This window comes from Cavia porcellus, unplaced genomic scaffold (assembly GCF_034190915.1).
Source record: "Cavia porcellus strain 051 isolate PalLab524CR breed Dunkin Hartley unplaced genomic scaffold, mCavPor4.1 scaffold_4, whole genome shotgun sequence".
Lineage (NCBI taxonomy): Eukaryota > Metazoa > Chordata > Mammalia > Rodentia > Caviidae > Cavia > Cavia porcellus.
The window spans coordinates 55326637-55354490 of record NW_026947487.1 but is presented as its reverse complement, the minus strand read 5'-3'; the positions used below and the strand labels follow the sequence as shown (position 1 = coordinate 55354490).

Here is a 27854-nt window from a genome sequence, read left to right as displayed (position 1 = left end):
ATTAGAGTTATTTTTAATGATACTACCAACACTTTCAAGTTCAGCACCAGACAACTGACAAAAAAGATGAGATTGCTAGGCATGATGGTGCACACTAGCACTTGGGAAACTGAGGCAGGAGAATCTCTATGAGTTCAAGGCCAGCCTGGGTTCCACAGTGAGTTCAAGGCCAAGCCTGATCTGCAGAGCAAGCGCCTGTTGCCAAAAAAAAGGACAAGATCAACACAATTGGGAAGACTTAACTTTAAGGCCTATTTTAAAGTCTCAAGTATATTTCTTTAAGATGAGATCACTTATGATGATCCCATAAATACAAATGACAGTTGCCAAAAATGAAGTACACGATTCATAAATATAGTACCATATCTAATCAGTAAAACAACAAAGAACTAACAAAAAGGAAAAAAATTCTTAGGTCATTAAAAAACTTTACAATATTTAAATTAAACTTCTAGAAAAAGCAAGTGTTTCACTAGTTAATTCAATGACTAAGACTACTTTTAGAAAACTGGCAATGGATTACAAAGGTGTTCTGATCCAAAGAATGACCAGAAAGACACCAACGCAGAGGCCAAGTCACAGAGTGGAAGGGTTCCCGACCTGTGAGCTATGTCTCCTGCGCAAGGGTTCACACAGCACTAGTCCAGGCACTGCCGGGTGAGACGCAGAGACAGAGCAGCAGGGCCTAGAGGAAGCACTGCCAGTCAGCCGGTTGTGTTACAGCCAGGAAAGCCATCGAGGAAGAATCAAAGGGGACTGGTGAACAAAAAGCCCTTTCAGCTGCAGTAACTATTCCTGCAGTAGGGAGCAGTGAGCAAATCCACACGGTGGAGCTGGCTGCACCCTATCTACCCAGTCCTGCCTCCCTTTCTCCTTCCCAAGGGTTAGCTGAAGCCCCGGAGCAGCAGCAAATCTTCCCGGTCGCCTTCACTTATTTGACTGCTTACTCACACAAGAGCCCACGCCAAAAAGTTAAGAAGGAATGCCCTCCCCCAGGAAATCTGCAGACCGACTCGTTACCCGCCGGTTTTTCTCTGACATCTTCCAGACTCTCAACTTAAAAAAGGTGTTGCCGGACACAGCGCATCGGGCTTAAAGGCTTACTGTATTCGTCCTTAAAGAGATTGTGAATGATGCCAGGATAATGTGCATTAACACAGCACAGGGCAAGGCACAGATCAAACCAGACTCCAGACAGGAGCAGAAACGGGGGTGCTGGCTCCAAGGAACTGAATGAAGCCCAAGGAAGGGGAGACCCCATCCCGGGAAGCCCTGTGGTAAGAACTGACAAAAGATCCATAAAGGGAGCCCCCACCCAAGAAGAGACCCAGAAGAAGACAGTCCAAAAGGGGGCCAACACCACCCACCACCTTGAGAAGGAGGAACGAGGAGACAGCCTCGCGGCACTCACCAGGACGCAGGAGGCCGCACCCAGGACGTCTGGCCTGAGCATCAGCAATCCCGCCAGGGAGATCGGCGCTGCGGGCAGACGTCCCCCGCATCCCTTCCTTCGCGGCCGGGCGCTGGGCGGGGTCCGGACGTTTTGGGAGGCTACCGCCCTCTCTCCCAGAGTGGTCTCCACCGACGCGCGCCAAGAAAAGAGACGCGGCCTCTTTAAAGAGAGCTAGGCAATCCCGAAGGACTCCGCGCGACGCCGCGCATGCTGGGAGCTGTAGTTCTGCGGGTCGACCGACCGCCCTCTGCATCTAGGAGCCCTCCTGGCGGGTGTGTGGCTTGAAAGCCACAGGCGGTCGCCCGCCTTCGAAGACGGGGTCCTGGTCCCTTCCAGAGGCGGCGTGTGCAGACTTGAGGGGCCGTGGCGGCGCGGTGCGCTTCGGGAGCCCAAACGTAGACAGATACCCCGAGCCCCGGAGGCCCGAAGGACTGGGGTCGTCGACGCCTGCGCGGAGGTGGGCGGTGGGCCGCGCGCGCCTGCGCAGACAGGTCGCGAGCAGAGGAGGCGCTGACGAGTATGGTAGGTGACAGCGTCGCGCTAGCCAGCCGGTGGGCGCGGTGGTCCTGGCTCTGAGGCTGCGGCAGGCGCGTGGGCGAGCTGGGGGCGAGACCGCTCCGGGCGGAGGGCGTGGGAATCGGAAGGTGCTGTCCTCCCTTTGGACACCCGCGAGGCTGGGCGGCCTCTGTAAGAGTTGGGGCCAAGCTGGGGCCTGAGGGAGCAGTGCGCTGGCGCTGGGGACGAAAGCTGGACTGGAAGCGAAGACCCGCACCGTCAGCGCGGACCTGTGTTGTTGGGGGACTCGGGCGACCTCCGTCCTCGCTGCACTCTGGCTCGTCCCGGAGCATAGCTGGAGGGGAGCGGATGACCCCAGGAAGAGCGGGCTGGCGAGCAAGTGGATAGAGCTGGAGGGGATGGGACCCCGCTCTAGGGCAGGGTGCACAGAAAAACCTCGGAAAAGCTTGAAACGTGTGGAGGTTAAAGATCCAAAAGCTTGAACTGGGATATTTGACTTAACTCCCCTTTGTCCATGCGTGCTGAGTTAATTCCCGGCTCCACCGAGCCTGCTGTATGCCAAAATAGTCAAAGTGATCCCCCGGTTCCTGTAGTTTATTTGGTTCTCATTGTTGCCCTGTCACTCCTCGTTAAGTCGACCCTAGGAAGGGAGCTTGTTCTATTAAATGTCCCTGAAAGGACGTTTTAAGAGCTCTTTAAAAATTCTCATACAGTATATAGATATCTTTGGTACCTGAATTTTATCAGAGGCTTTTTGAAAGGGCACAGTTGAAATGTTTGAGGTTTTTGCTCTGTTTTTATTTGATGTTTCCAGGAGACCACCCAGATTTTCATTTCAAGAACTTTGTGTATTGTAACAAGTAACAAAACATAGACAATGCTTTCCTTTAATATTGTTTAGTTTCCATGATACGACAAGCTTCAGAGGTGGCCATTGGCACTTGACAGGCAGACCTCTGGTACTGCCAGTTTGTGGATCTTGGTTAATTTTGCATGGATTTTGGGTCTGATTTTTGATTCAGAGTTCTCTTCTTTCTCCTTAAAGGGGGGGGGCAGGGTTTTTTTTTTTTACCTTATCAAGAGATTCAATGCAGGGTTTTGCTATAGTTCTGTCTGGCCTTGAACTTGCTATGTGGCCCAGGCTGATCTTGAACTCTCCTGCCTCAGGCTCCTAAGTGCTAGGATTCCAGGTATGTACCACCTGTCAGTCTTCCTTTAAGTTTTATAGTTTGTGAGCTTCTTTCCTATGAAGTCTTTTGCCACTTCCCTTTTCTGCTTGCACTGAAGTCCTAGTGATTACATCTTTAGTCACTTTTGGACGTGAAGCATTCGTGTTGTTTAGACTTAGCTGTTGATTATTGTTTTTTATTTTGTTTTAATTTTTTGTTGATTATTGTTTTAATCACTATAGACAAACCTGTAAAAGATGACATCAGCTTTGTTGATAGGCTCCATGCTTTTCCTTCATGGTTGCTATTGCTCATGCCCAGCTAGCACCTTGGCACTCTTTTGAGCCCAGGGTTGGGGAGTGCCTCTTACAGATAAGTCAATTTGAATGGATTGGAGAGGGATCTGCATGGTTGTCTCCATGTCTACACCTTTGTAACTAAATAGAAATGATTCTAAACCACTTTGCATAGTCTGGATCCATGCACCTGTATCTGCCATGTAGGAACTTTACACTGTGGGTTTAGCTGTCACATCACACATGGGTGGTCATCCAGAGGTGATCTTCATGAGTAATAATAACCCAGGTACCCATCTCCAGGTGTCCACATTGTCTTGGTGTGGAGCCATCTGTGGGTAAACTGGTCACCCCCTGAGGGTAGGTGACTCTGTTGACTAGTCTTGGAGACATTGGAATTCTTTTTGAGGTAAGATTCTCATAAAACTATTAAAGTGGTATAATTCAGTGGTGTTTGGAATATTCACATTGCTGTACAACTGTCACATGTAATTCCAAAACATTTTCATCACTAAGAGCAAACCCTGGATACTACCCTCCCTCCCCGTCCATCCCTGGCATCCATTAATTTACCTTCTGTCTCTACAGATTTGCCCATTCTGGATATTTTGTACATGAAATCATATAACCTGTGACATTTTGTGTCCAACTTCTATTTCTCAGCATATTTTTAAGGTTTATCCACATGTCATCTTTCATTACTTCCTTTTGATAGATGAATAAATAGTATTCTGTTGTGTGGATATACTGATTGTATTTGTATCCATAACAGAACTTTTAAATATTATAGCATTAGATATAATCAAAATACCATGGGTATTCCTAACGCAGGAATTTATGCTGTTGTATTAAAGTGTCAACTTCATAAAAAGATCTTGGTGTTTTGGTTTATCAGTTTACTATCATAGCATGTGCTATCTATGCTGAGGTCAAGTTAGCCTTAGGAGAAAATATAACCTTGAATTCTTTGTCTCCTTTTCACAGATTCACTTTTAGAAAATAATGTGTGTGGTACATATTCCTCGTATACCTTAGACTCTAGATCAGGGTCAGGAAGCTACAGCCCACAAGCTAGCTGCTGGTTGCATCAGTAGTCTTGGCCTGCGGGCACAGCCACTTGTGTGCACAGTGTCTGACTGCAGCTTTCACCCTGTACTGGAGACCCACATTTCACTGTCTAAAAGTATTTTTAAAAATGATTGGGGTCTCAAAGAACTTTTACTTATGTAAGTAATAGTTATTGATATTTCCCATATCAGAAATTAAAATGAGTTTTTAAATGTGTAATTTAGAATTACCAATAACAAACCCATTACTTTATTATTTTTACAAGTATCTTTAGTGTCTGACCTCATAAAAGTATTATTATTGAATCTTTTGTGTTCATCAGCTCATGGTTTTATGAAACATATCCTGAAAACTCAGGAGAGGCTGGGGACAGTTGAAAGGAGAGTGCTGAGACAATTTTATCATTGTGAAACCTCCCCAAGGTCTTAGACCCAGACCCGCAGCATACACTAGCATACCGTGTGTCTACACAGGGTCATTTCACTCTTGCTCAGTTTTGATAGCAACACATATTGGGTTGCCTTGGAGAAAACTGGAACTCGCTCAGCTGTTCATTGCTGACATTTGGTAAGGAATCAGTCTGTACAAAGGAGACATCACATGTGTCCTTTCGCAGGTAGAGCCATTTCCCTAGGGTTCCAGGCCAGGAGGTGCAGTCCTACTTCTGAGCCCTAATAGGTTTCTAAACCTGTTAGGAGAGACTTTCCTACCTGGACACCCCTTCTCTGCTGTGGTACCTCACAGGCTCAGAGTGCTGCCTTTCAGCCCAGGTTCAGCGCATGTCTATCGCGTGCCTATCTTTATGTGAATTCTGTCCCTGGTTGGATTCTCCTTTCCTGCCTTTTCATTTCTCCATATGCTTGTAAGTTACAGTTTATTCTGTGTTTCTGTAAACTTTCATCCTTATCTGAAGATTGAGTATAATCCTCTTTAGGAAAACTTTTCTTCTTAGGTATCATTGGGTAAAATATTTATATTAAAAAAATTAGCTTAGTCTATTTTGATGTACAGAAATTAGCAAGTCACTTTAGGGTTGCTTTCTCCAAGTTACCTTGAGAACTGGAAATTTAAGCATTCTGTATCTGGAAACCTTAAGATGTTATTCTGTTTCATTACAGACTATATATAGTACAGTCGCTTGGCAGTTTGTTATTTACTGCATACCCACAGCCTCTGCCCTGTGTCACACAGGCAGACATTCTTATTACTAGTACATCACTTCTCATTTTCTGACCAGCATTCTGAGCCTTCTTGTGGCACACTTCAAGTTTAGTCCTGTGTGTATGTTTTCACCAATGTGCTTCTGTTTTTCAACTGAGAGAAACTTAAATAATGTTTCCAGTCTGCACAGCCTCCTGCTGGTCATTATAGGGTGAACTTTGAGGCCATAGATCTGCAGGTGGCCCCTTGATGACGTCAGGCCTGCCTTCTGTGTTAGACTGTGCTAAGATGTTTAAGGGGAAAAGAAATACCACTGTGTACAGAGAACTGGTCAAAATGTGTTTTCTATAAAATACCAATTCTCATTATTCTTTGAAGATTAGACTTTGAATATTTGTTTACTATCTAGATGCTATCGTTTCAATTTCAGGAGACTGTGCAGTCTTTTTAACTGATGAAGAACAAGGCTCTGGCTTCCTCTAATTCTGAAGTGGAGTCACTCAACAAAACACTTATTCCCAGTTAAAATATAGGCATTAGGAATAGAGGCTGCCACAAACCCTGGAGTCGCTTCATTGGCTTTCCCGCTTCTTTTGCATCCCAAAGCATAAGCTTAAATCATCTCAGAAGGAAAAGGTCCGCCAGTTTATGGCCTGTACTCAGGCCGATGAGAGAACTGCTATCTACTGCCTAACACAGAATGAGTGGAAACTAGATGAGGCCACCGACAGCTTCTTCCAGAATCCAGACGTGTACTACAGGGAATCCATGCGGAACGCTGTGGACCAGAAGAAGCTGGAGCAGCTGTATGGCAGGTACAAAGGTAAGGCGGGTATAGCAGGAAAGCCAGACCACACAGTTTCTGTAACCAGAGGGGACAGCATTGTGTAAGTCAGCTTTTATCTCTGCAGCACAATGTCCAACACCCACAACTTAAAGGAAAGGTTCACTGTGGCTCACGATTTCAGGGAACTCATTCCTCCTGTCACTGGTTCCAATGCAGATCTGTCACGGTTGAAGAGTGTGGGGCAAAACTTCTCTCCATAGCAGCCAGGAACCAGCTGTGGACCCCAGAGTCATGCTTTCCTGACCCACCCAGACACACCCAGAACTAATTCCCTAAGCAACACCCAACTAGCCAAGTTGCCAGTCGTGGCTAATGTCACAAGTGTGTGCAGAACTTCTGGTGGCATGGACAAAAGCACCCCATGCTGCTGCTGCTTTTGAGTTCTGCCCCGTAACCTCATTTCTTCAGTAAAGAAGCTGGGGGTGAGGGAAGGGTACAGAAGACTGCTCAGGAGTTAACCCTCACCACTGCTTTTCTGTGTGGTGAGTGTGACACATTGACAACAGTTAGAGGGAAATGTCCCCATTTAGAAGCTATATTAGCTATTTTCCATATTGAAACAAAATACCTGACACCTGCAATTTAAAAGGAAGAGAAATTTGTTTTGGCTCAAGTGTCTGCAGCGTCAGTCCGTGGTCGGCTGGCACTGAGGCAGAACCATTATGTGGTAGAAGGCCCCAAAAGAAGAAAACAATTCATGTCATGGCGGTCAGAAGCAGAAAGGAAAAAGGGCAGAGTTGAAAATGGAAATACAGCCTTCCAGGTCACACCCTCACTTACCTGCCCCCTTCCAGCCTGGCCCTACCTCCACACAGAAAGCTTTTGGGGCACATTTTGGTTCAAAACCAGTAGTGGTGAAGCTATGGCATGCGTGCCACAGAGGGATGTGTATATCAGGTGAAAGCTCTAACAGGTTCACCATCACTGTAATCTAAACCATGACAGAGGCTAGTGTCTCAGTTCTTGATAACACAGTATTTTTTCTTTGTATTCTTATTTAGGCTGAAACATTTGTTGTAGAACACTAAAAGATCATGAGAACAATTGCATAAGGGCCATTCGAAGCCTGTCGCACACATGTCGTATTGTCTAAAACTTAAATTTTTATTTAAACAAATCCTAGATCCAACAGAATCTTTGACCTTGCATTGTTACTTTCTTTTGAAAATACTATGTACTTTTTCCTTGAAAGTTGCATTCTTGGGGTTGGGGCTTTAGCTCAGTGGCATAAGCGCCTGCCTTGCAAGCGCGGGGTCTTGAGTTCAATCCCTGGTACACGATAACAAAAAAGAAAGTTGCATTCTTTAAAGCATATTATGTGGCTTTAAAAAATGATTTGTACTTTGTAGTTTTTGAAAACTGAAAATGGTTTAGCATATTTAAAAATACAGCATTGTGTAAGTCAGCTTTTATCTGTGCAGCACAATGTCCAACACCCACAACTTAAAGGTTTAGCATATTTAAAAATACAGCATTGTGTAAGTCAGCTTTCATCTAGGGATGGTGGCACATACCTGTAATCCCAGTGCTTGGGAAGCTGAGGCAGGAGACTAGCCATGATTTACTTTTTCTATTTCTGGGAGTTGAACTCAGCCCTTTTTAAACTTTTATTTTGAGATGAAGTCTCATTAAGTTGCCCAGGATGGCCATGAATTTGTTTGTAATCCTCGTACCTCAGCTTCTGGAGTAGCTTGGATGACAAGCATGTGCTATCTCACCCAGTAAAATCATTTCGTAAGGATGAAGTCGTTAAAACCCAGAAACCTAGGTTTAAAAATGGGACTGTTTTATGGGTTATTTGTTGCTCACTATTTCTTATGTAGGAAACTATAGTCCTTTGATTAATGTATCTGAAACATTCTAGCTAGAGCTATGTAATAAGATCCTAATCACCCAATTTTAGGATTACTTGTCAAAGTACTATAACTTTTTTCTCCCTAATTTTAACTACAGATCCACAAGATGAAAACAAAATTGGAATTGATGGGATTCAGCAGTTTTGTGATGATTTAAGCCTAGATCCTGCCAGTATCAGTGTTCTGGTCATAGCATGGAAGTTCAGGGCTGCCACTCAGTGTGAATTTAGCAAAAAAGAGTTTGTAGATGGCATGACAGAGCTTGGGTAAGTAAATTTTTTCAACTTTAATTATTTAAGGAAGATGCATTCAATACTTTTCAATAGGCTTAGAACACTAATTTCACATTAATGTGTTTTATTTGTATGTAATACAAACACCATATACATCTGCACTATTAAGCCTTTAATTTCTTTTTAAATTCTAGTTTAAAGTTGTATTTATCATCATTCACATTAGTCCACTTTTTTTTTCTTTATGAGACAAGGTCTCCCTGTGTAGTTCAGGTTGGCCTTGGATTTACTACGTGTCCCACGCTGGCCTCAAACTCAAGGCCATCCTTCTGCCTCGGCCTCCCGAGTGCTGGGATTACAGGCGTGAGCCACCATGGCTAGCACGTTGGTTAATCCTTTTTATAACATTATTTTCTTTTATTGCCTTCCGAGTTTGAATAAACAGTATGTACTGGGAGTCTGTTCGGGCATTCAGTTTATTTCATAGTGTTGTATTCAACATGTATAATTTATTATGTCACTCCATTAAACATTAATAAAGTGTCATTTTGGTTTTTCTTACGTTTCTGTATTCTACCTTAGGTGTGGGATTAATAACTTGTTTCTTAATTACTGGGTAAGTCATAAAAGTAAATGAAACCACCTCATGTATGGGTCTTTTAACCTATTTCATGTAATAGTGTAATAGCCAGCTTGTTTGACTCGCTGATATTTCTGGATCTCTGATATGTCTCTAGTGACATCTCAGCCTGCTTTCTGTTGTTAAAAGAGTATAGAGCCTGTAAACCTGTTCTTAAAGCCTTTCTTGCTTTTTCCTGTGTTATATTTATCATCTCTGTCTGTTTAGATAATAAACTCTATAAGACTTTCTTTATTTCTGATGATACATTCCTGGCAGCCATATTGAGCCAAAGACCACTCTGAAAATGGTGTAACTGCTTATTTCTTCATTACTTTGTGCTTTGGAAAGCACAGATAACCACCAGTTGGTTTAGGGTGGAAAATATCTATATAAAAGTGTTAGTATGTTTTTAGAAAAGACATAAGAAGCAGAGTTATGAGGAAAGAACTGATAAATTGCCCCTCACAAAAGTTAAAAATACTGCTCATTGAAAGATACATTAAGAAAATGCCAAATGTATATAATTTCCAAATAATAGAGGGAGAAATAGGATACCTTCAGAAATTTAACCAAAATAAATACAAGGGAAATTAGTTTAAGCAAGACAGATAGCAAGCACATGATGAATGGAGGATTTAAAGCCAAAGGTGTCAATAATTACAGTTATACTAAATGTTAATTAACTATTCGATATTTTAAAAGCAGTAACTGTGCATACTGTTTCCAATAGATAAACCTAAACCATAAAGGCACAGAACAATTGAAAAGGATAAAAATTGATGTTTTATGCAAATAATAATCCAAAATAATGTGTGCAGCTTTGTTAATACTAAAATAAGTTTCAAGGGGCCAGAGATCCAGCTCAGCGGCATAAGCACTGCCTGGCAAATGCAAGGTTTGATTCCCAGTGCAAAAAAAATAGTTTTAAGGTATAAAGTGGTTCACCAGGAGAGCAATAGCTTTTATGGTTTTGTGTGTATTTACTAAGTAGTCCCAAAATCTTTCAACCAAAAAAAAACTACAAAGAGGAAGATAGAAAGTGTGGAATTTTCACATGCATCTTAGGAACTGATACAATGAGCAGTCTAAAGAGGAAAAAAAAGTTCCAACAACACAACTAATGGTCTAGAAGGCATTTTTAGAGCATTGCCTTTGAAGAAGGTTATTTTTTAAAATATAGAACATTCAAAACGGTTGACCATAAACTGGGCCATCAAGTATGTTTTCTGGTCACAATGCAACTAAACTAGAGATACCATGAAGTTAAAATATGTATGGGAACACTGGCTGAAATGCCTGAAAAAAAAAAAAAAGAAGAAACTTTTTATGGGTATTGTACATCACTGAATAATCTGTGGCTTGGAAAAGAATTTACTATAGAAATTAGAAAATATGTACTTGGAATTGAGTGATAAAGAAAATGCTGATGTAAAAATTTATAGGATTCAGCTTCTTAAATATGTATTTAGAAAGAAAACGATACAGAAAATCATTAAGCAAAGTGTCCACTTAAGAAGTAGAAAAAGAGAGCGGAGGTGTTACTCAGTGGTAGAGTGTTTGCCTGACTCTCCAGGCCAAGGACTGAGAAGAAACAGCGAGAACTTGCAGGAGATTCAGGGAGGGATATGGAAGATACGATCTTTCTTTTTTTTAATAAGTAGTAATTTAGGGCTGGGCATTTAGCTCAGCAGCATAAGCACCTGCCTTGCAAACGTGTGGTCATGAGTTCGATCCCCAGTACCAATTAAAAAAAAAAAAGTAATTTGATGGGAATGTTCATTAACTAGAAAAGAAGTTGTTGACAAAAAGAGTCAAATAAGCCAGATGTTTTGTTTTTTGAAAAGACATAAAAGCACTAAATAACAGATAACCAATACAGAATGAAAAGATGGCATATCACTATGGATCCTACAGACATTAAGAAATAAACTTATTATGGACACTTGTGCCAGTAAACTTGACAGCCTGTAAAGAAATTTTCTAAAGCTGACATGTGAAGAAATATGAAACCCTAATAGTTCCCTGCATCCTAGCACTTGATCCTGTAAAGTCTCAAAAGGAGAACTTGTGGCTGGAATGGCTTCATTGGCACATCTGCTATTTAATGAAAAGGGTTACCAATTTTAAACAGCTCCTCCAGAGAAGAGAAAACATCCAGGTTATTTTGAGGCCAGCACTTTCTTAAATAAGAAAATCTAGGAAAGACATTCTCTCTAAGTAGAAAATTATGACCTCTTTCAAAGACTCAGAACATTCTGGGCATGGTGGCATACCTCTACTCCCAGCACTAAGGAGGCTGAGGCAGGAGATTGCCACAAGTTTGAGGTCTGCCTTGGCTATGTAGTTCAAGGCCCACCTGAACTGCTTAGTAAGACCCTTTCTCAAAAAAAAGAGAGAGAGAGAACATTTTGTAAAGTAGAGAGCCGGGGATTTAGCTCAGTGGCATAAGTGCCTGCTTATAGATATGACAGGTATTATTAGTCAATTAAATCCAGTTGCAAGGACAAAGCAGTGAACAAAAAGCTAGAATCATGGTAGCTTGTTAGAGTCCAGGAATGTAAGAATTCTTTTGATATCACAAAGTTAATGTCATTCACCTCATTAACAGCACACCAAACAAAAGAATACCTAATGCCTAAAATAAAGTGATGAAAGTCAACATCCATTCATGGTTAAAGAAAAATGAATTGATTACAGTGTTTAGTTTGACACATCCTTCAGGAAACATTTTACTTACCGGAATGTTAAGCCACTTTCCCTTTGAGGTGGAGGAACAAAACCTAAGATAAATCTGACTAAATGTGTGTGTGATAAATATAACAACGTAGCAAAGCAAAGTGATTTTTTTTTTTTTTTTTTGAGACAGTCTCGCTACGCAGTTTAGGCTGGCTTTGAATTCACTGTATAACCCACGCTGGCCTCAAACTCAGGGCAATCCTTCTGCCTCAGCCTCTCGCCAAGTGCAGGGATTACAGAAGTGCACCACCACACCCTGCCTAAAATGAATTTTAAGGTGTTATTCTCAGTATCATCAAAACTTCAGAATGCTTAACAGAAATCAGAGTAAAGATGTGCGATACTTTTATAAGCTGTCAAGCTGTCAGGCCGTAGTAACTCAGTGAGAGATAGGAGACCCATGACATCTTTTCAATCAGTGGTCCTGACAAAATTGGTTAGTTATAGAGAAAAGAATCTTGATCCCTCTCTAGCCATTGGATGAAAGTCAGTTTCAGGTGATTGCAGATCTTGCTACCAAAGGTAGAAGCAAAAAGCCTCTAAAAATAACTTCTGGTCACACAAAACATCAGGGAAGTAAAAAGGCAGTACACATTCTGGGTGAGAATACTTTAAAAACACAGTACCCAACTAATGAAAGCATGTATTCTAAGGAATTCTCGCAAAATAGTAAGAAGAATGTCTGATTGAAAAATGAACAAGAGATTTGAATAAGCTCTGACAAAAAGGTATGCAAATGGTCAACGAAAACAAAGATGCTACCACATTCACTGGGGAGGTACAGACAGATGGAATCCCCAGCAAAACCTGCCTTCTGAGTTAGCCAAAGATGGCAGTGGGCAGTAGGCAATGGGGGTGGGCCCGGAAGCACTGATGCAGGGTTCTGACATCCTGGAGATCCTGGGACCCAGCTGTTCCTCTGTGGGTCAGGTACCTGGCAGAGCATGTTCATGCATGAACTGAGATGCACATGCAGGAGCCTGACAGTGCTGCTTGAGGTGAGAGGACTAGAATGGCCAGGCTGTACTCCAAGCACTGGGATTCTACATGGCAAAGAAGACGAAGACACTGCAGCTGCACATGCAACAGCAAACCTTGCTCACCGATAAACATGGGCCAGGCAAGCCAGGCTCAGAGTAGCACACGGGCCCTGGGAGGAGTTCCTAGGTGCTGGAGTAGATCAAAGAGTGAGGAAATGGCCAGTGTGCACATCCAGAGAGGCACTGTGGCAATGCCACCCCTCTACGGCCCATGTGCACCCCGGGTAGGTGCTGCTGGTGCTTTGGGAGGCTGGGCGGTCTTCCACACCTGCTCCTGGAATTTCTGGGCTGCTCCAGGGTGTCTCTTGTTCTCTTCCTGCATTCTGCTCTACTTGGACAGGTACGTGAAATACAGCATCAAGTCAGGTGAAATGAAAAAGGGAAACTTCAGTTCCACTGTTCCATATTGCCACCTTAAAGGCCAAATAATTCTAGTTCTATTTAATTTTCCTTTTGCAGTGCTGAGAATTGAACCTGGAGCCTCGTGCATGCTAGCTAGGCAAGTGCTCTGCAGGTCACTCATACCCCCAGCCCAGTCTAATGTTTTTAATTTTTGATTTTTTGGAGGAAAACCCAATTTTAGAACAGGTTTTATAGTAGAAGTTTCATAGATGCTATCTTATATCTTAAATACAGCTCTCTACAACAAACAGGTCCCTAAATACGTAGAAATAATGTCTATTTCCCTTGTGTGGCAGCACGGAGTCTGCAGGTGCCCAGGCTAGCTGAGGGGCCCAGTCCTGTGGTCACTGAAGTGACCAGGACTTCCCTCCTTTGACTGTCACCTTCAGGGCTGTGGCCCCCACTGGGAGCTAAACTGTGCACTATTCCAACTCAACAAGAAGACTAGTGGTTTTGGGTTCTTCTTTTAACAATTGTACTCATACACTTCACATACAGTGTGGTCACCCACTCCTTGTTGTGGCTTGCTGGGTTTGGCGTACCTACAGTGTTGCAACCAGCACCATTTCGTGTTCCTTTGTGCAAGAGATGTGTGCACCACGGTCACTCACTCCATCCCTTAGAAGTTAACCTTGTGGCCTCAGAGGTCAGAGAGGCAGGAAGTACAGCTCCAGTCGAGCGGGAGACGAGTGTTGGGGGCCTGTCTGCTACGAGTAACAGACCTGTCTCTCCTCACAGGTGTGATAGCACAGAAAAGCTGAAGGCTCTTCTGCCCAGATTGGAACAGGAGCTTAAGGACTCTACGAAGTTTAAAGACTTTTATCAGTTTACCTTTAGCTTTGCTAAGAACCCTGGGCAAAAGGGTTTAGGTGAGTATGAATCCCCATGTGCTCAGGCATGAGGTCTGACAAGTAGTGAGTGGGTGTGGGCAGCATGATTTCAGCATAGTGGCCGTGTTGCTGCCCCTGGTTTGGGGTCTTTCTCTGCTTTTTATACCTGAAAAATAACAACCAATTGTGTCTCTTGACTTCTGGATTTTAGTATTTAAATTTAAGTGTGAACTAGTTCGTAAATGTTCCATGCCCTTTCATTGATATCTCACTGATGAAAGTCACCAGTTGGAGTTGACAGTCTCAATGCATGGACCTTGTTTTGCCAGCCGAGTCTGCAGTCTTCACAGCCAGGTCTGTGAGAAGCCTGGAGGGTAAAAGTTGATCTCTGTAAAAACCAGTTCTCCTGTGCTCTGAATTGCACCTCAGTCCTCCTTCGGAGCCCTGGGACTATAATTGTACATGTGGGAAGCATGGATGTGTGCATGTACATTTGTACATATCAGTAATTTGGGTAATGAGGTTCATTTTGTGATTGATATAGACATGTAACATACATAGGTTATTTTCATCTCCTTCCCTTTACTCAGTTCTAAAAGTATTTTCTAGTTTCATCTGAGCAATTTTCAGCTTAAATTATCAGTTTGAGATTTTGGGTTATTTGAAGGGTTTTGTTTTTCATCTAACACTATATGGTTTATTCTTGCTTTCTCTTCTAAAAATCTGTCTATATTGCCCTATACAGGGTTGTCTAGTGGATGTAACAGTCCTTCATTAGTTAAAATCCTTTATTAGTTAAAATTTTGAGGAGGAATATAAATAGGGATTAAAGTGGCATATTAGAAATCTGTGTTTTGAAGAAAAAAGCAGTATCATAAAATGACAAAAATTAACAGGAAATTTAGAAAACCTCCTGCAAGTGCTTGGTTTTTGGTCCTGGTCTTGTGCATGTCTGCGTGCACATACCCTGCGGGCCTATCTTTCCCACCTGTCCGCTGTACCACCCACCTCATCTGCGACTGTTGTCCCATCAGATGTGGGTACAGTCTGAGGGGATCAGAGCAGGCAGTCAGCCTTCTTTTTCCTGACTGGCAGGGATTGTGTCCTCATCTTCTCGTTTGTCTAATTTGATGCACTGGACAATGACAGGTTTCTTGTTCAAGCTTCCTTCCCTTCCAGGCTGGTTCATCCGTGAAACCACCTTTCACCCACATGCCTCCTCACAGCTCAGCACCATTGCTAAGCAGCCAAAGAAAGCCCTCCTCAGACATTGTGCTCAGAAGCTTACCTGACAGCTCCCCTGAAACTTAGAAGGTCCTGTCAGTTTCTGAAGGAGAGTACAGATGTATTTATCCCTGTTCCAGAGATGCCAGAGTCTGGGGTGCAGCTCAGTGGTAGGGTAGAGCTTGTGCTCAGCATGTGCATGGCCTGGATTCAATCCCCAGCACCAGAAAAAAACCAGAGATTCAGTTGAGACTTGTGGATCTTGCCTTCCTGTGCTGCACGGTCACACAGCCAAAATCAGTGAAACCTTTGGGCAGAGATTATTGAGACAAAGTTGTTTGTGAAGATGGGTGACCCAATAGTGCCACCTCAGGCTCTGTTCTTTGTGGCTGGGTGCATAGATATGAAAGCAGAAAGAAGTCCACTGTCATCACAGATAGGGGACAAAAGGCTGACTTTTTGGTATCTCTTGCTTTCCACTGCTTTTCAGAGACCAACCATTGCTGAACTGGTTTAGATGAGGAGAGAAAGGAGCCCGCCACATGACATAAGGCCCTGATCAGCCCCAGAATCCTCATCCACCCAGTCCTTGTATGGCAATGGGCAGTTGTGCCCTTCTAAGGACTGAAGAGGCCATTGGTTTTTATGCCAGTATGGAGTCAGAGGTACTGACCATAGGGTACTCTGAGAGTGGAGTTTCACAGAGTGTGTTGGGTTCTTGCAGAGTGGAGAGCTAGACTCAGACTTGAAGCATTTGTCATAGTGTCCTTGGCAATAAGGGGTAACATTGGAGTGCAGGGCCAGTTTTGTACCAGCATCCCTTGCAGCTGGATGTCACCTCTGTTCTGGGCCAGTCAATGTGGTTTGTGTTCTTATAGGTGGCCACTTTTATCTTTTACTTATTTCTTGAAAAGAAAGAGGGGCTGGGGATTTAGCTCAGCGGCATAAGCGCCTGCCTTGCAAGCAGGCAGTCGATCCTTGGTACTGATAAAAATGAAAAAGAAAGAAAAAGAGAAGAAAGATGAAAAATAACATTTACTGAGCATCTGTAATTCCTGAGAGGCATCCCCTGGCCACACACAGTCTCCCTCCCAACCTACAGGTTCTCCAGGGCCTGCCTTTGGGCTGATCCCATTGCTCCAGGAAGTGTACCCACCTGGTCCCTGTGGGTGTCACTATTAGCGTCTACATGCAGCTGGTGTTTCCCGAGTTCAAAGTGTGAAATCATGGGCATAGGAGGCATTTGTGAGGAGTGTTTATGGAAGTAGAAGAATAGAGAAAGCTCCATCAGTCAGAAGGGTGTCCAGAGTAGGCCTCCTTATCTAGGCTCTTTAGGTGGCCAGATCCCTGGCCATAACAAGGCTAAGATGGCTTAGCCTAGAGTTTGGGTGTGGACTTTCCATGCTCTAGTATGATCTGTGGAGAAACAGCACACAGGGCCCTCACACTGACCACACACTTGGGTCCATCAGGAGTCTTCTGTGTAATCAGAGAGAAGAAAGTAAAGGGGACTAGATGGTGAGCTGCAGTGGTCACTTCCTGTGTCTACTTTTATATTCCTAAGCTTAGTGATCAGTATAGCTGGAGTTAACCCATAACCTGTATGTATACTGTGTTTAAAAACATATTACTGCTTACCAGATTCATATATGTGTGTGTATTTGTGTATATTGAACAGAAGAGAGTCATAATCACTTCATCTATTTAAAGACAGCAAACTGATGTGGAAATAGCTATCTCTTCTCTGCTTCTTCCCACTCAGGCACCAAGGGAGACTTCTGTGTGGGGCTGGGTGAGGCTGCCGAGCTGTGCAGAAGCTGCAGGGCAGGTACTGCCAGGGGCCTGGCCTCCCAGCCAGAGCTCAGGCTTTAATAGGCTTTGAGGACATGACGTGGCTTTTGTCCAGATGGCTATGTCATGTGCTGTCTTGAAGTCCTTATTTGTGGTGTTATTGGCAATGTTTTGATGCCACCAACTTGGTTCTCACAACTTGACGGGATAAAATGTCAGGAGCTGAGTCCCAGTGAACTCTGTCCCTGGTGAGGCCCAGCCCTGTGTCCAGGTGCTGCTCCCCTTGTTTAGGCCACGGAACCTCACACACATCTTGCCTCTGACTACTGAGCATGTGCAGGGTTTTAGTGACTGCTGTTGAGCTAAGGGTGAGAATCAGATGGCCATGGTCACCTAGGAGGGGCCGGTGAGGACCATGGCATGTGAACATTATGTGCTACAGACACACATTGATGAAAAACCCAGAACCACCAGTGTGGTCAGTTTGTTGTTACTTTTCTTACAGTATGAGCTTGGGATGGAACACTTTCAGAGTTCTGTGAGCCTTTGTTGCCCAGCCTGCTGCTGTGGCCAGCAGGAACCCCCTTGGACAGGGCTGCTGATGCTTCCCCACCGTCTAGAGGACACTCAGCTCAGGCCGGGATACTTTCTGCTGCAGGCCAGGGCTGTCTGTGTCCAGAAAGCCCTGACTTTCTCCCGGAGAAGTGAGCAGGGTCTGGTCTCCAGGAGGCATGTCCTCCTAGGTAGGCTGCTGTCCCCGGGACTTCAGCAGGCAGGGGCGTGCTGACGCTGCACTTCAGTCTGGGCCAGCCATCCATGACTGTTTCCACTCAGGCTTCTCTACTTTACCACTGCATGTCCTGTTTTGGCCCCAGTTCTCAAGGATGTAGATGACGATAGAAGTAGTTGGTCATATCTGTACTTGTTTGCTTTGCCCCATGTTAGTGTACCACAGAGTCAGAATAACAATGCTAAGGCTGTCTTCTCCAGTTTAGGTGCAAAACTTGGGAGGCTGAGGCAGGAAGGTCATTGCAAGTGACTTCATAGTGAATTCAAGGCCAGCCTGAACTGCAGAGTGAGAGCTTGTCCCAAAAACAGAGAAGAAGATTCTAGTATTTCTCCCCCAGTGTGTAAAACTCGCATGGTGGTATCGCCCTTGTCAGAGTATGCAGCCAGCTCTCCTTCTGGCCCAGTGCTTACAGCTCTGGTCCGTGTCTTTGTCGCTTGGGTTCTGCATGCTGTTTTCTCACCTCAGGGGTTGTGACTGTTGCTGCGCGTTTGGCTTTGCTGTCTGAGCACTGCATCTGCACCAGTGGCCAGTGCCCTCTGCTCACTGTTTTTGGAAAGTCGTGCTCTGAGGCCAGCTTGCAGCAGGAGTTTTGTTGCAAGTGAACATTGACCTGTAGTTTTCTTTGAGCATCTTAATGTTCATCCTCTGGCATCAGCTGCTGTTGACCCATCTGGTGATGATCAGATTTTCTTTCCCTTGGAGTTTGCTGGCTCTTCTCTCTGGTGCCCAAGCAAATCTCAGGCCTTGTCAGAGCTAAGTCAGGTCATTTCCTGAGCTGTGTCTGGGTGCTGCGCACTCAGAAGCAGAGCTTTCCAGTGGGACTAGCTCTTCCGTGAGGGCTCCTTACCCCGCCGAGGGGCAAGCCACTGGGTCACGGTCCTCCTGGTCTGCTCTGTGCTGGGTGCTACTCTCCCTAGAGAGTTTAGGAGCTGTGTCTCCACCTGTCATGCCATGGCCTCCCTCAGATTATTTTTTTCCATGCTCTTTCCATGCTTTGTTAGTTTAGTGATTTGGGGAAAGATTTCCTTTGTTTCTAATTTTTGAGTCTTATCCCTCAATTTCTGATTTTTCTAATTGTGATTCATGGTATTTCATTTCCTGTCTCTTACCGTTTTCAAGCTGGAGAATACACTTTGGTCTCCCCCTTGTAGGCCTCTTGGTGCACATGCATTGCTATTTCATTGTCTCTTTTCGGATTGGCATAGTGCTTATTAGATGGGGTGTCTGTGCTGTTCTGTACTGTGTTTTTATTTATTTTCTATTTTATTATTTTTTGTTTGTTTTGTTCTAAGACTACCTTGTAGTTCAGGCTGGTGTTGAGCTCACTGTGTAGCCTAAGCTGGCCTTGAACTCAGTGCTGCAATTACAGGCAAGTGCCAGCACGCCCAGCTTGCTGTGTGTTTTTATATGACTTTCAGGTGGTTCAGTGTGGGTTTTCCTGAGTTCACACAGCTCTCTTTTCTGGATGGGCTTGCCTGCACACATGCATGTGTACACGTACACAAAATGTGATGTCTGCCTTCCAAAAGCTGTTCCTCTCCCTGACCTTCATCTCTGCTGGCTCTTTCTTCTACCACTTGTCTCCCACGCCCAATCATTTTTCTGCAGCATAGGGCCCTGCTTGTGATATTGAAGTCCATAATGAAGTGAGTAGCCTCCTCACCCACAGTGTGGCAGAACCCCACATTCACAACCATGGCCCCAGATCCAGGCCCTACCTACCCCTTGCGGAGCTCTCGCACCCATCATGGCTCCCCTCCAACGTCTTGTTGCTGGTAGTGTCCATGCCTTGCTACTTATGATGTGGATCCAGATGATATTTTCTCACCTAGGTTTGATATGAATGTTTCCTGTGGATTTGGCTATGCTCATTGCTATTCCTGTTTCTATGGGATGATTCAGAGATGTTATAAAACTATGCCTTTACCACTGCCTTCACAGTGTTGCTGGACACCACAGTCTGGCATTTCCAGGCTCTTGCTACCTTGCCCAAAGAATCGGCCTGGACAATTGATGAGCATGAAAAGTAACAAAGGAAAAGAGAAGTACAGAGGAGAAAAGTGAGATACATCCTGCAAGCAGAGTGAGCCACTGCAAGAGCAGGAAGACAGCAGTGGTCTCAAAGTCAACCACAGTCTTTTATATCTTCTGTCGGTCTGTCGAAAGTTGTTGCGTGCACACATCCCAGCCGTGATTTGACAGTTTCCCATGACTAGCAGGTGATGCCCAGTTGCCCAGCCTCTTCTAGTTCTTTATAACCCACAGGTCGTGTCCCTTTGCCCAGCCAGCCTGCCATACCCAGATCTCCTGCCTCACCCTTCCAACCGTGCCTTAGGCATGAGCTGTCATGGGCAGAGGGTCTGGAGGGAGCAGGAGTGGCTGAGGGTGGGACCTCTGCTTTGAAGCCTGTTCAGTCAGAAGTCCTTGCATTTCTTTTCTGTTCCTTTTTGTTTGTTTAAACTATCTTAACTGATGTTTGTTTGTTTGTTGGTTGTACCCGAAGTCGAACTCTGAACTCATTCTTACCAGGCAGTTGCTGTGCCAGAGCCATATCCTCGGCCCTATTTTAGCTGTTTCTAAGTGCACAGTTCAATAGCATTGAGTGCATTCACAAGCCAGGGGTGGTGGTACCAGCTTCTCAGGAGGTTAGACAGAAGCATGGTGTCCATGAGTTCAAGGCCAACATGGGCAGTATCACAAGATCCTGTCTCAAAAAATAAAAACAAGACAAAATTCAGGGGCCACTCATAGTGTCATGTAGCTGTCCTCAGAGCTATCCTCAGAACCCTCCCTTTCCCCAAACTGAAGCTCTGCTCCCCAGCTCCTCTGCAACTCTGGGTACCCCTGCACTCTCTCTGATGCTGGAGTGGCCTTTCCATCTGTGGAACCATGCAGTGTTTGTCTTTCTGTGACTGGCCTGTTTCACATGGCTTCCATCCATGTGGTAGCAGAATTTACTCCCTTTTTAAGATTGCGTGATGGCACATGTATGTAGATAAAACATTTTTTTTATTCTTCCATTGAGTGGATACTTGGGTCACTCCACCTTTTGGTGTAGTGGTAATGCTGCTATGAATAGCAATATCTTTTCGAGTGCCTGTTTCATTTCTGGGTTGCATGGTAATTCTGTTCCATTTTTGAGAAACCATCATGATTTTTCTCATAGCAGCTGCACTATCTGACATTCCCACCAGCAATGTGAACAGCGCATCTTGTTTTTCCATGTTTCACTTTGCTTTTTACCTCTGGGCTGTGGGAGGGTATGCCGTGTGTGTGCTGCCATTGAACCAGGGCCTCACATGTGCTAGGCAAGCGCTGTTCCACAAGGAGACCCTGTCTTAAAGTACGATTCTGAGACACAGTCTTGCTAAGTTGCTCAGGCTGTCCTCAAGCTTCCCATCCTCCTCCTTCACCTCCTGAGTAGCTGAGATGCTCAGGACTTTGCCGTTCTGAGATAATAGCATCCTGGTGGGTATGTCTGAGGTTGTGCTTTTATGAGCTAGGATGGTTCTTGTGTTTGATTTGCAGTGCTGGGAATTAAATCCCTGGTCTTGGGCAGGCAAGCATTCTGTCACTGAACTGTGCCCCAGCCTTGTGAGCTGAGTTTTTTTTTGTTTTGTTTTGTTTTGTCTTTTTGAGAGAGGGTCTCGCTATCCAGTTCAGGCTGGCCTTGAGCTCACTTTGTAGCCCAGGCTGGTCTCGAACTCGCAACGATCCTCCTGCCTCAGCCTCATGAGTGCAGGAAGTACAGGCATGAGCCACCACGCCCAGCTCTGTGAGCTGAGTTTTTACTTTGGCCAGAAATTGGCTTTGATCTTCCCTGTCTTGCTCCTGCTTTTCTGAGGCTGACAGTAGTGCTGACAGTAGTTGCTATAGCTTAAGCCTATTTAAGTTTGCCAGTCTTTCAATGCTCACAATTAATTAGACAACAGGCCCCTTGAGTCTTAACATGTGTAAGAATGATATAAGGGAAAGAAATTCCCAGCCTGCTAGATGTCCGGTGTGGGTTCATGTTCTCTAAAATCAAACAATGAATTCTAGGAACAGTGGAGGTTATAAGAGCAGAATCTATTTATTGGGAAAAGAAAGCTTCTGTCTCAAAGAGACAGAACAGATCTAGAGTGAGTTTCAAAGATGCTGCTTTTCACGGGAACTTTATAGAGGAAAACCACAAGATGAGGTAGGTCGAAAGTGGGAAAAACTATAATCAACTAATAAGATTATAAGTATGATCAGTTAGGTAACATTGATCCAAAGGGAAATCCCAAGATGGGCATGAAGTGGGACAAAACTATGATGAACCTGTAAGATTATGAGGATAATCACTTAGCTAATGTTAATTAAATGGGAAATCACAAGGCAGGCATGAGATGGGATAAAACTATAGTTAACCAATAGGAGTACAAGTATACTTGTTTAGGTAATACTAATTAAATGAGGATCAAATGGGGAAGCAAGTGATATAGCATGCATACATGGAACAGAATAGGGGCCTTTCCTAGAGCAGGTGGGTCAGTGGCTCTCCCTAGCCCCCCAAGGTCGCAGGAGCATGTTTAGAATATCCATCCTTGCTGTTCCTGCCTGGGGAAGTATGAGGCACAGCCATTCTATCTTTGGTCTTGAAGTCTGGCATCTAATGCACCTCCCCACAGTTGCGATGTATTCTCACCTTCTCCGCTGACTCGAGGGCCTGTCCCTGTCTGACTAACTGCCTATGACGCTTCCAGCTAATTTAGCTGTCTGTAATACAAAGGTTTGAATGTTTGGCTGGACAAGGCCCACTGCAGGCAGCAGCCCATGTTATCTCATCTTCTGCCATGAAGTCTTACTGTGTCCTGAGCCCTGTTTCCCCTGCACAAGGGCCCAGCCTCCCACACTTCCCCAGGTCTGATTCATTTTTAGTTTTCAAGTGAGTGTTGGTATATTGTAGGTGAGATAACTTATAGATACTCCTGCCTCAGTTTCCCAGAGGACTGAAATTACAAGCATGCACCACCAAGCCTAGTCATGCACATTATTTTAAAAATCTTTTTGAGGGCTTTCTTAGAAGATATAAGGGAATGAAACTCCCAACCTACCAGCTGTCCAGTGAGTTCATGTTCTCTAAACTCAAAGGATGAATTTAAGGAATAACAGGTTAAGGGTGAAGTTACTGAGAGAAAGAAAGCTGTCAGAGAGACAGAAGGGATCCCGAGCACGTTGCCAAAGACTGTGTTTTCTAGCGACTTTTATAGAGTAAAACCATGAGGTGAGGTAGGTGTAAGGTGGGGAAAACTGGGAACTTGCAAGGCAGATGGGCATGAGGTGGGACAGAACTATGGTCAGTTGATTAATTGCTCAGGTAAAATTAATTAAATCGAGGACAAATGGAGAAGCGAGTCAGGTAGTAAGCTGGCGTGCTTAACAGCAGTGACTCTTCCTGTAGCGGGTGGGGATAGTGACTTCTGGCTTTCTCAGGATGATAGAGACCTATTTAGAGTATTAGTCCTTTTTTTTTGTCTTTTTCTTTTTTATTGGTATCGGGGATCGAACTCATGACCACACACTTGCAAGGTAGGTGCTTATGCCGCTGAGCTAAATCCCCAGCCCCTAGAGTATCAGTCCTTAGGATATGGGTGCTTTTGTTTGATCTTTTGTCTTGAGGCCTGGCCCACAGCAGGAGGTGTCTGTCTCCCACACAGTTGCAAAGGTATCTGGGCTTCTGCACTGGCTCCTTCAAGGACCTAGCCCTGTCTGCCTGCCTATAATATCTCTAACTCAGCTGCCGGCAACAAAACAAAGGAAAGAGACATTTTATGAATCTATAAAAAGTGGAGTGACCAGTTTACCCTGTCCAGGTGTGTGACTGCACGGTCTGTCTCCTGACAAGTTTGTACACGTTGAAGGTGTAAGGAACTCAAGAGGCAGAGACCAGCCAAGACCTCCAGGCTTGTGCAAAGACAACATGGCATGTAATTTATTGCACCTGGCACAGGCAGATGGTGAAAAGGCCGTCTGTAGGGAACAAAGAGAAGTGGACTCCTTTTATAGGGACTGAAAGAAGGCAAGGGACATTGTGGGAAGATTTTAAGAAATATCTGTGACCAAAGTTCTCTGGCAGTGTTGATCTCAATGGGCAGGGTCTTAGAAGCCCAATGGAGATTTTTGGGTCGCTCCAGATGTCTGTGAACCTGTCAATATCATTGTTCTTCCTCTAAACCATCCTGTGTCCTGTGCTTGCCAACAACCTCGGTACTGAGCTGAGTTCCCTGCTAAGAACTATGCTCTGCTGGCAAGCAGGTTTGGGGCTGTCAGAGTCATACAGAAGAGGTGGGTGTGTGTGTGTGTCCCCTCAGCTCCTGGAAGAGACACAGGCAGCATAGGAGGTAGCAGTGAGAGAACGGTGTCCTGGTCTTCCTTTGTGTGTTTGTTGGCATACACATTAGGGTCCTGTGTTCTGTGATGTTGCATTTGAGACAGGGTCTTGTGCTGACCAGGCTGGGACTCAAAGATTTCTGCTGCCTCAACCTCCCAAGTCTGGGGCCATAGGTGCTGCCCACCCTCTGTTGTTTTCATGTGAGAGTATTCTTCACCCTGCACTTAACTAATGATCATCCTAGTCAAGGGGTTACCGAAAGTCTCTGGAGTGTGCGGTGCTGGGGATTGAACCCAGGCTGTGCTTGGAGAGCCCTCTTCCCTACGGCCACATCTGCAGGTACTGCTCAAGGGACTCATGCTGGCTGGGTCTAGAGTCATTCTGCGCAGAAACCTCAACTTTCAAAGAAGTAAAGAATTAGCTAATATTTATGTCTGTCCTTTGCTGACAGAGGGCTCATCTTCGTTATCTGATGCTCAGCGAAGCCTTGCAAATAGTAATTCCTCTTTGTGATATGATCTTAATCCAGGGATGTGACTTCTTGGAGGTTCTGAAGGAGAACAGTGCAACCAAAACATAAAGTACTGGCATCTCCACTGTTCCAAGTTCAGTCTCAAGCTCTGCCATGTAGGGGTTTTATTGTCATTGTTATTTGGCAAATAAGTCCATTAATCCCTTGGGACAGTGTGACATTTTTACAAAGCTAACATAAAATATTAGAAATTCATGCATTTAGTTTTCAATCATGTGATTTACCTACATCCAAATCAGGTTCTTTATATTTAAAAAAAAAGTTGCTAGGACCAAAAACTAACCCAAAAGTAACTAGATGTTAAATGTATTCCATAAAACTTTATTTTTCTTTCCTTCCCAGGTTCACCTCCATTTCCCAATGTGAGCGATTTACATCATTAAGATGAGTTGAATATAGATTTCAATTACTGTTCTTCCTAAGTGATAAGGATGTAGACTTGTAAGCAGGACAAGACTAATCACCCTAGACTTACACTGCGGGGCCCATAGGTAAGGCTTAGAGAGCTGCTCCATGCACCCGTGCTCAGAACTCTGTCTCTGCCTGTCCTTCTGATTGAGACTCCTGGGTGCTGAAGCCCACATGGGTTGTAAGGAGCCTTCACAGGAACATACAGGAATAGGCATCTTGTTTGAAGTTGTTTGCTGCTCATTCATCTCTTGCTTCTCCAGAATTGATGATCAACCCTGGAAACTTTGAGCAAGGCCTCCACCTTGAGTCATTTCTGTCCAAATGGGACTAAACAAGATTTAGAAGAAGATCCTTTGAAAGTGTTCAGTTGGAGATTTTACATTAAAACCACCCTGTTACCTTAATATGTTTCTTAATCTGCTTTTTACATTAGTTTATCTGACATACTTACATAAGAATTAGGAAATTCAATATAACTCCCCCTTTGATGGCTGTTATAAGAAACACTAAATATTCAGTGCAACTAAAGATAAGCAATTTTAAGAAATAAGCTTTTCTTGGGGCTGGGGGTTTAGCTCAGCAGCATAAGCACCTGCCTTGCAGGTGTGTGGTCATGAGTTCGATCCCTGGTACCATTAAAAAAGAAAAAGACAAAAAAAAAAAAAGAAAGAAAGAAGCTTTTCTGGCCCTTTATATCCTGGTATGGCAGGCATGCAAACAGTGAGCAGAGAATAATCAAAACTCAAAGCACTGTGAATTAGAGATCCTGCTTGTCCCTTAGATACCTTGGGAGTGAGTCCTCTGGGCTGGAGTTGTCTTTGCCTTGCAGTCAGGAGAAAAGACATTGGCTTTGGTGGATAAGCAGCCTAGATTTTTAAACATCCTCTCAGTGGAAATGCTTTTCCTGTTGGTGCTACATGTCTTGACTGTGCAGTAAGGAATGCAAAGTCCTTACAGTGCCCTCTGGTTTGACTGTGAACCAGATAATTTTAAAACATTGGACTCAGGGTTCATTTGTATAGCAGAGAATCCATCTATTGAGCAGCAGGTCCCTTCCTCTCTGAACAAGTTGTTTAGTTTGCAGCTTGCCACTTGGAAAGGGCAGTGATCTATTTTTAAAAATAAATAAATGATCTGTTGAGACAAAGCCTGACACATATGAAGTATAAGTCACCAAAACTAATTGGGGGATAATTACCTGCTTGTCCAAATAACTTAATATACAAATGCCTTTTCAGTAAATTTCCTTAGATTTATAAAACTAGATTATATGCATTTTTCAGGAAATGTGTAGAGATTAGACCTCATATCTCTGGCAAGATTGCCAAATTTTATCATCCAAATAAATATCATTTTTGTACAATGGAGAAATAAATTGGAATTTATTAACTACTTTATCTCTTTTTTTTTTTTTTTTTTTTTTTTTGTGGCCAGATTTGGAAATGGCAGTTGCCTACTGGAAATTAGTACTGTCTGGAAGGTTTAAATTTTTAGATCTTTGGAACACGTTCCTGCTGGTAAGTATTCACACCTTGCAGTGTATGCCCAGTCGGAGGGGAAGCCAGCAGCTTGAAAGCTATGTGTGACTGGGTAAACCTAGCCCCACACAGAGGTCCTGGGGTACTGGGCGAGGATTGCACAGCCTGTTGCCTTACAGGTTGTGGCAGCTCTTGAGGCTTGGGTGTGCCCTGGCAGCTGCTTGAAACTCACTCTGCCCTGCGGTTTCTACAAGATGGATTCGAGCCCCCGCAGTCCTTTCCTTGCCATCTCTTTGAAGACTCTGTGCTAAATTATTGTCCATGTCCACCAAGAAATTTAAGGTACTTAAGGGAGGTGCCAGGACCATGTTTACTAAGGTTGACACAGGCTCTAGAGCCATAGATGCCCAGCTTCCATGTGTGTCTGCAGTTGGGTGTCACTGTAGAAAAAAAGCAGGCCACTGACAAAGATGCAGGCTGGAAGCTGCGTCACTGTAGTGGGCAACAGGTGCAGCTGCAGGACATTTCAATTGAAAAGGCACAAAGATGTATTCTAAGTCCAGAAGCAGTCATCTGGGGGTGACAGGGACACTCAAACCCCACCACCACCACCACTACCATGCTGTCACAGGAAGAAATGGCCATCTGACAGGCAGCACAGCCAAACTAAGGCGCACTCTCGGCTTCTCATTTATGGCACAGAGCCACCTGTAAGTTCTGTTCATGGGCAGGTCACTCCCCTCTGTGCCCCTTCATCAAGTGAGGGCATGAGCTGCTGCCTGTGGAGCCGAGTGCTGTCAGGGAGGGCCTTGTGAGGTCCCACTGACCTTGGGGAAGCTTTGTGTCAGCTGTGCTACTCTGTCAGGCACTGTGTCACTTCTCCTAAAATTTTCAGAGGTTGAAGAGTGTGCCCAAGACTCCTGACTCCCTTGGGGCCTTGCTCAAGCTCCTGGCCTTCCCCACAGAGCTCACGCCTATGTGCACAAAGATGTGCTGTGGGCATAGCAAAACACTGGACAGCCAGTGTGCATCCACGAGAGTGGG

General features: G+C 44.4%; 2 protein-coding genes across 8 annotated transcripts in view; one reads left to right on the top strand and one right to left on the bottom strand.

The window, feature by feature from the left end:
- Positions 1-1637, bottom strand: part of Tmco3 (transmembrane and coiled-coil domains 3) — a 31135-nt gene extending 29498 nt beyond the window's left edge. The window contains exon 1 of one of the 4 annotated variants that reach the window (XM_013141337.3): positions 1412-1637. In XM_013141337.3, the coding sequence (XP_012996791.1) occupies positions 1412-1453 (42 nt within the window). In that variant the 5' untranslated portion in view covers positions 1454-1637. The remainder of the gene's footprint in view (positions 1-1411) is intronic. The other 3 variants (XM_013141336.3, XM_005007128.3, XM_063247062.1) reach the window with 3 other exon arrangements.
- Positions 1638-1731: 94 nt separating this feature from the next.
- Positions 1732-27854, top strand: part of Dcun1d2 (defective in cullin neddylation 1 domain containing 2) — a 29903-nt gene continuing 3780 nt past the window's right edge. The window contains exons 1-5 of one of the 4 annotated variants that reach the window (XM_003477498.5): positions 1732-1975; positions 6270-6486; positions 8464-8632; positions 14138-14268; positions 26767-26849. In XM_003477498.5, coding sequence (XP_003477546.2) covers positions 1973-1975; positions 6270-6486; positions 8464-8632; positions 14138-14268; positions 26767-26849 — 603 coding nt within the window. In that variant the 5' untranslated portion in view covers positions 1732-1972. The other 3 variants (XM_013141338.3, XM_013141340.3, XM_013141339.3) reach the window with 3 other exon arrangements.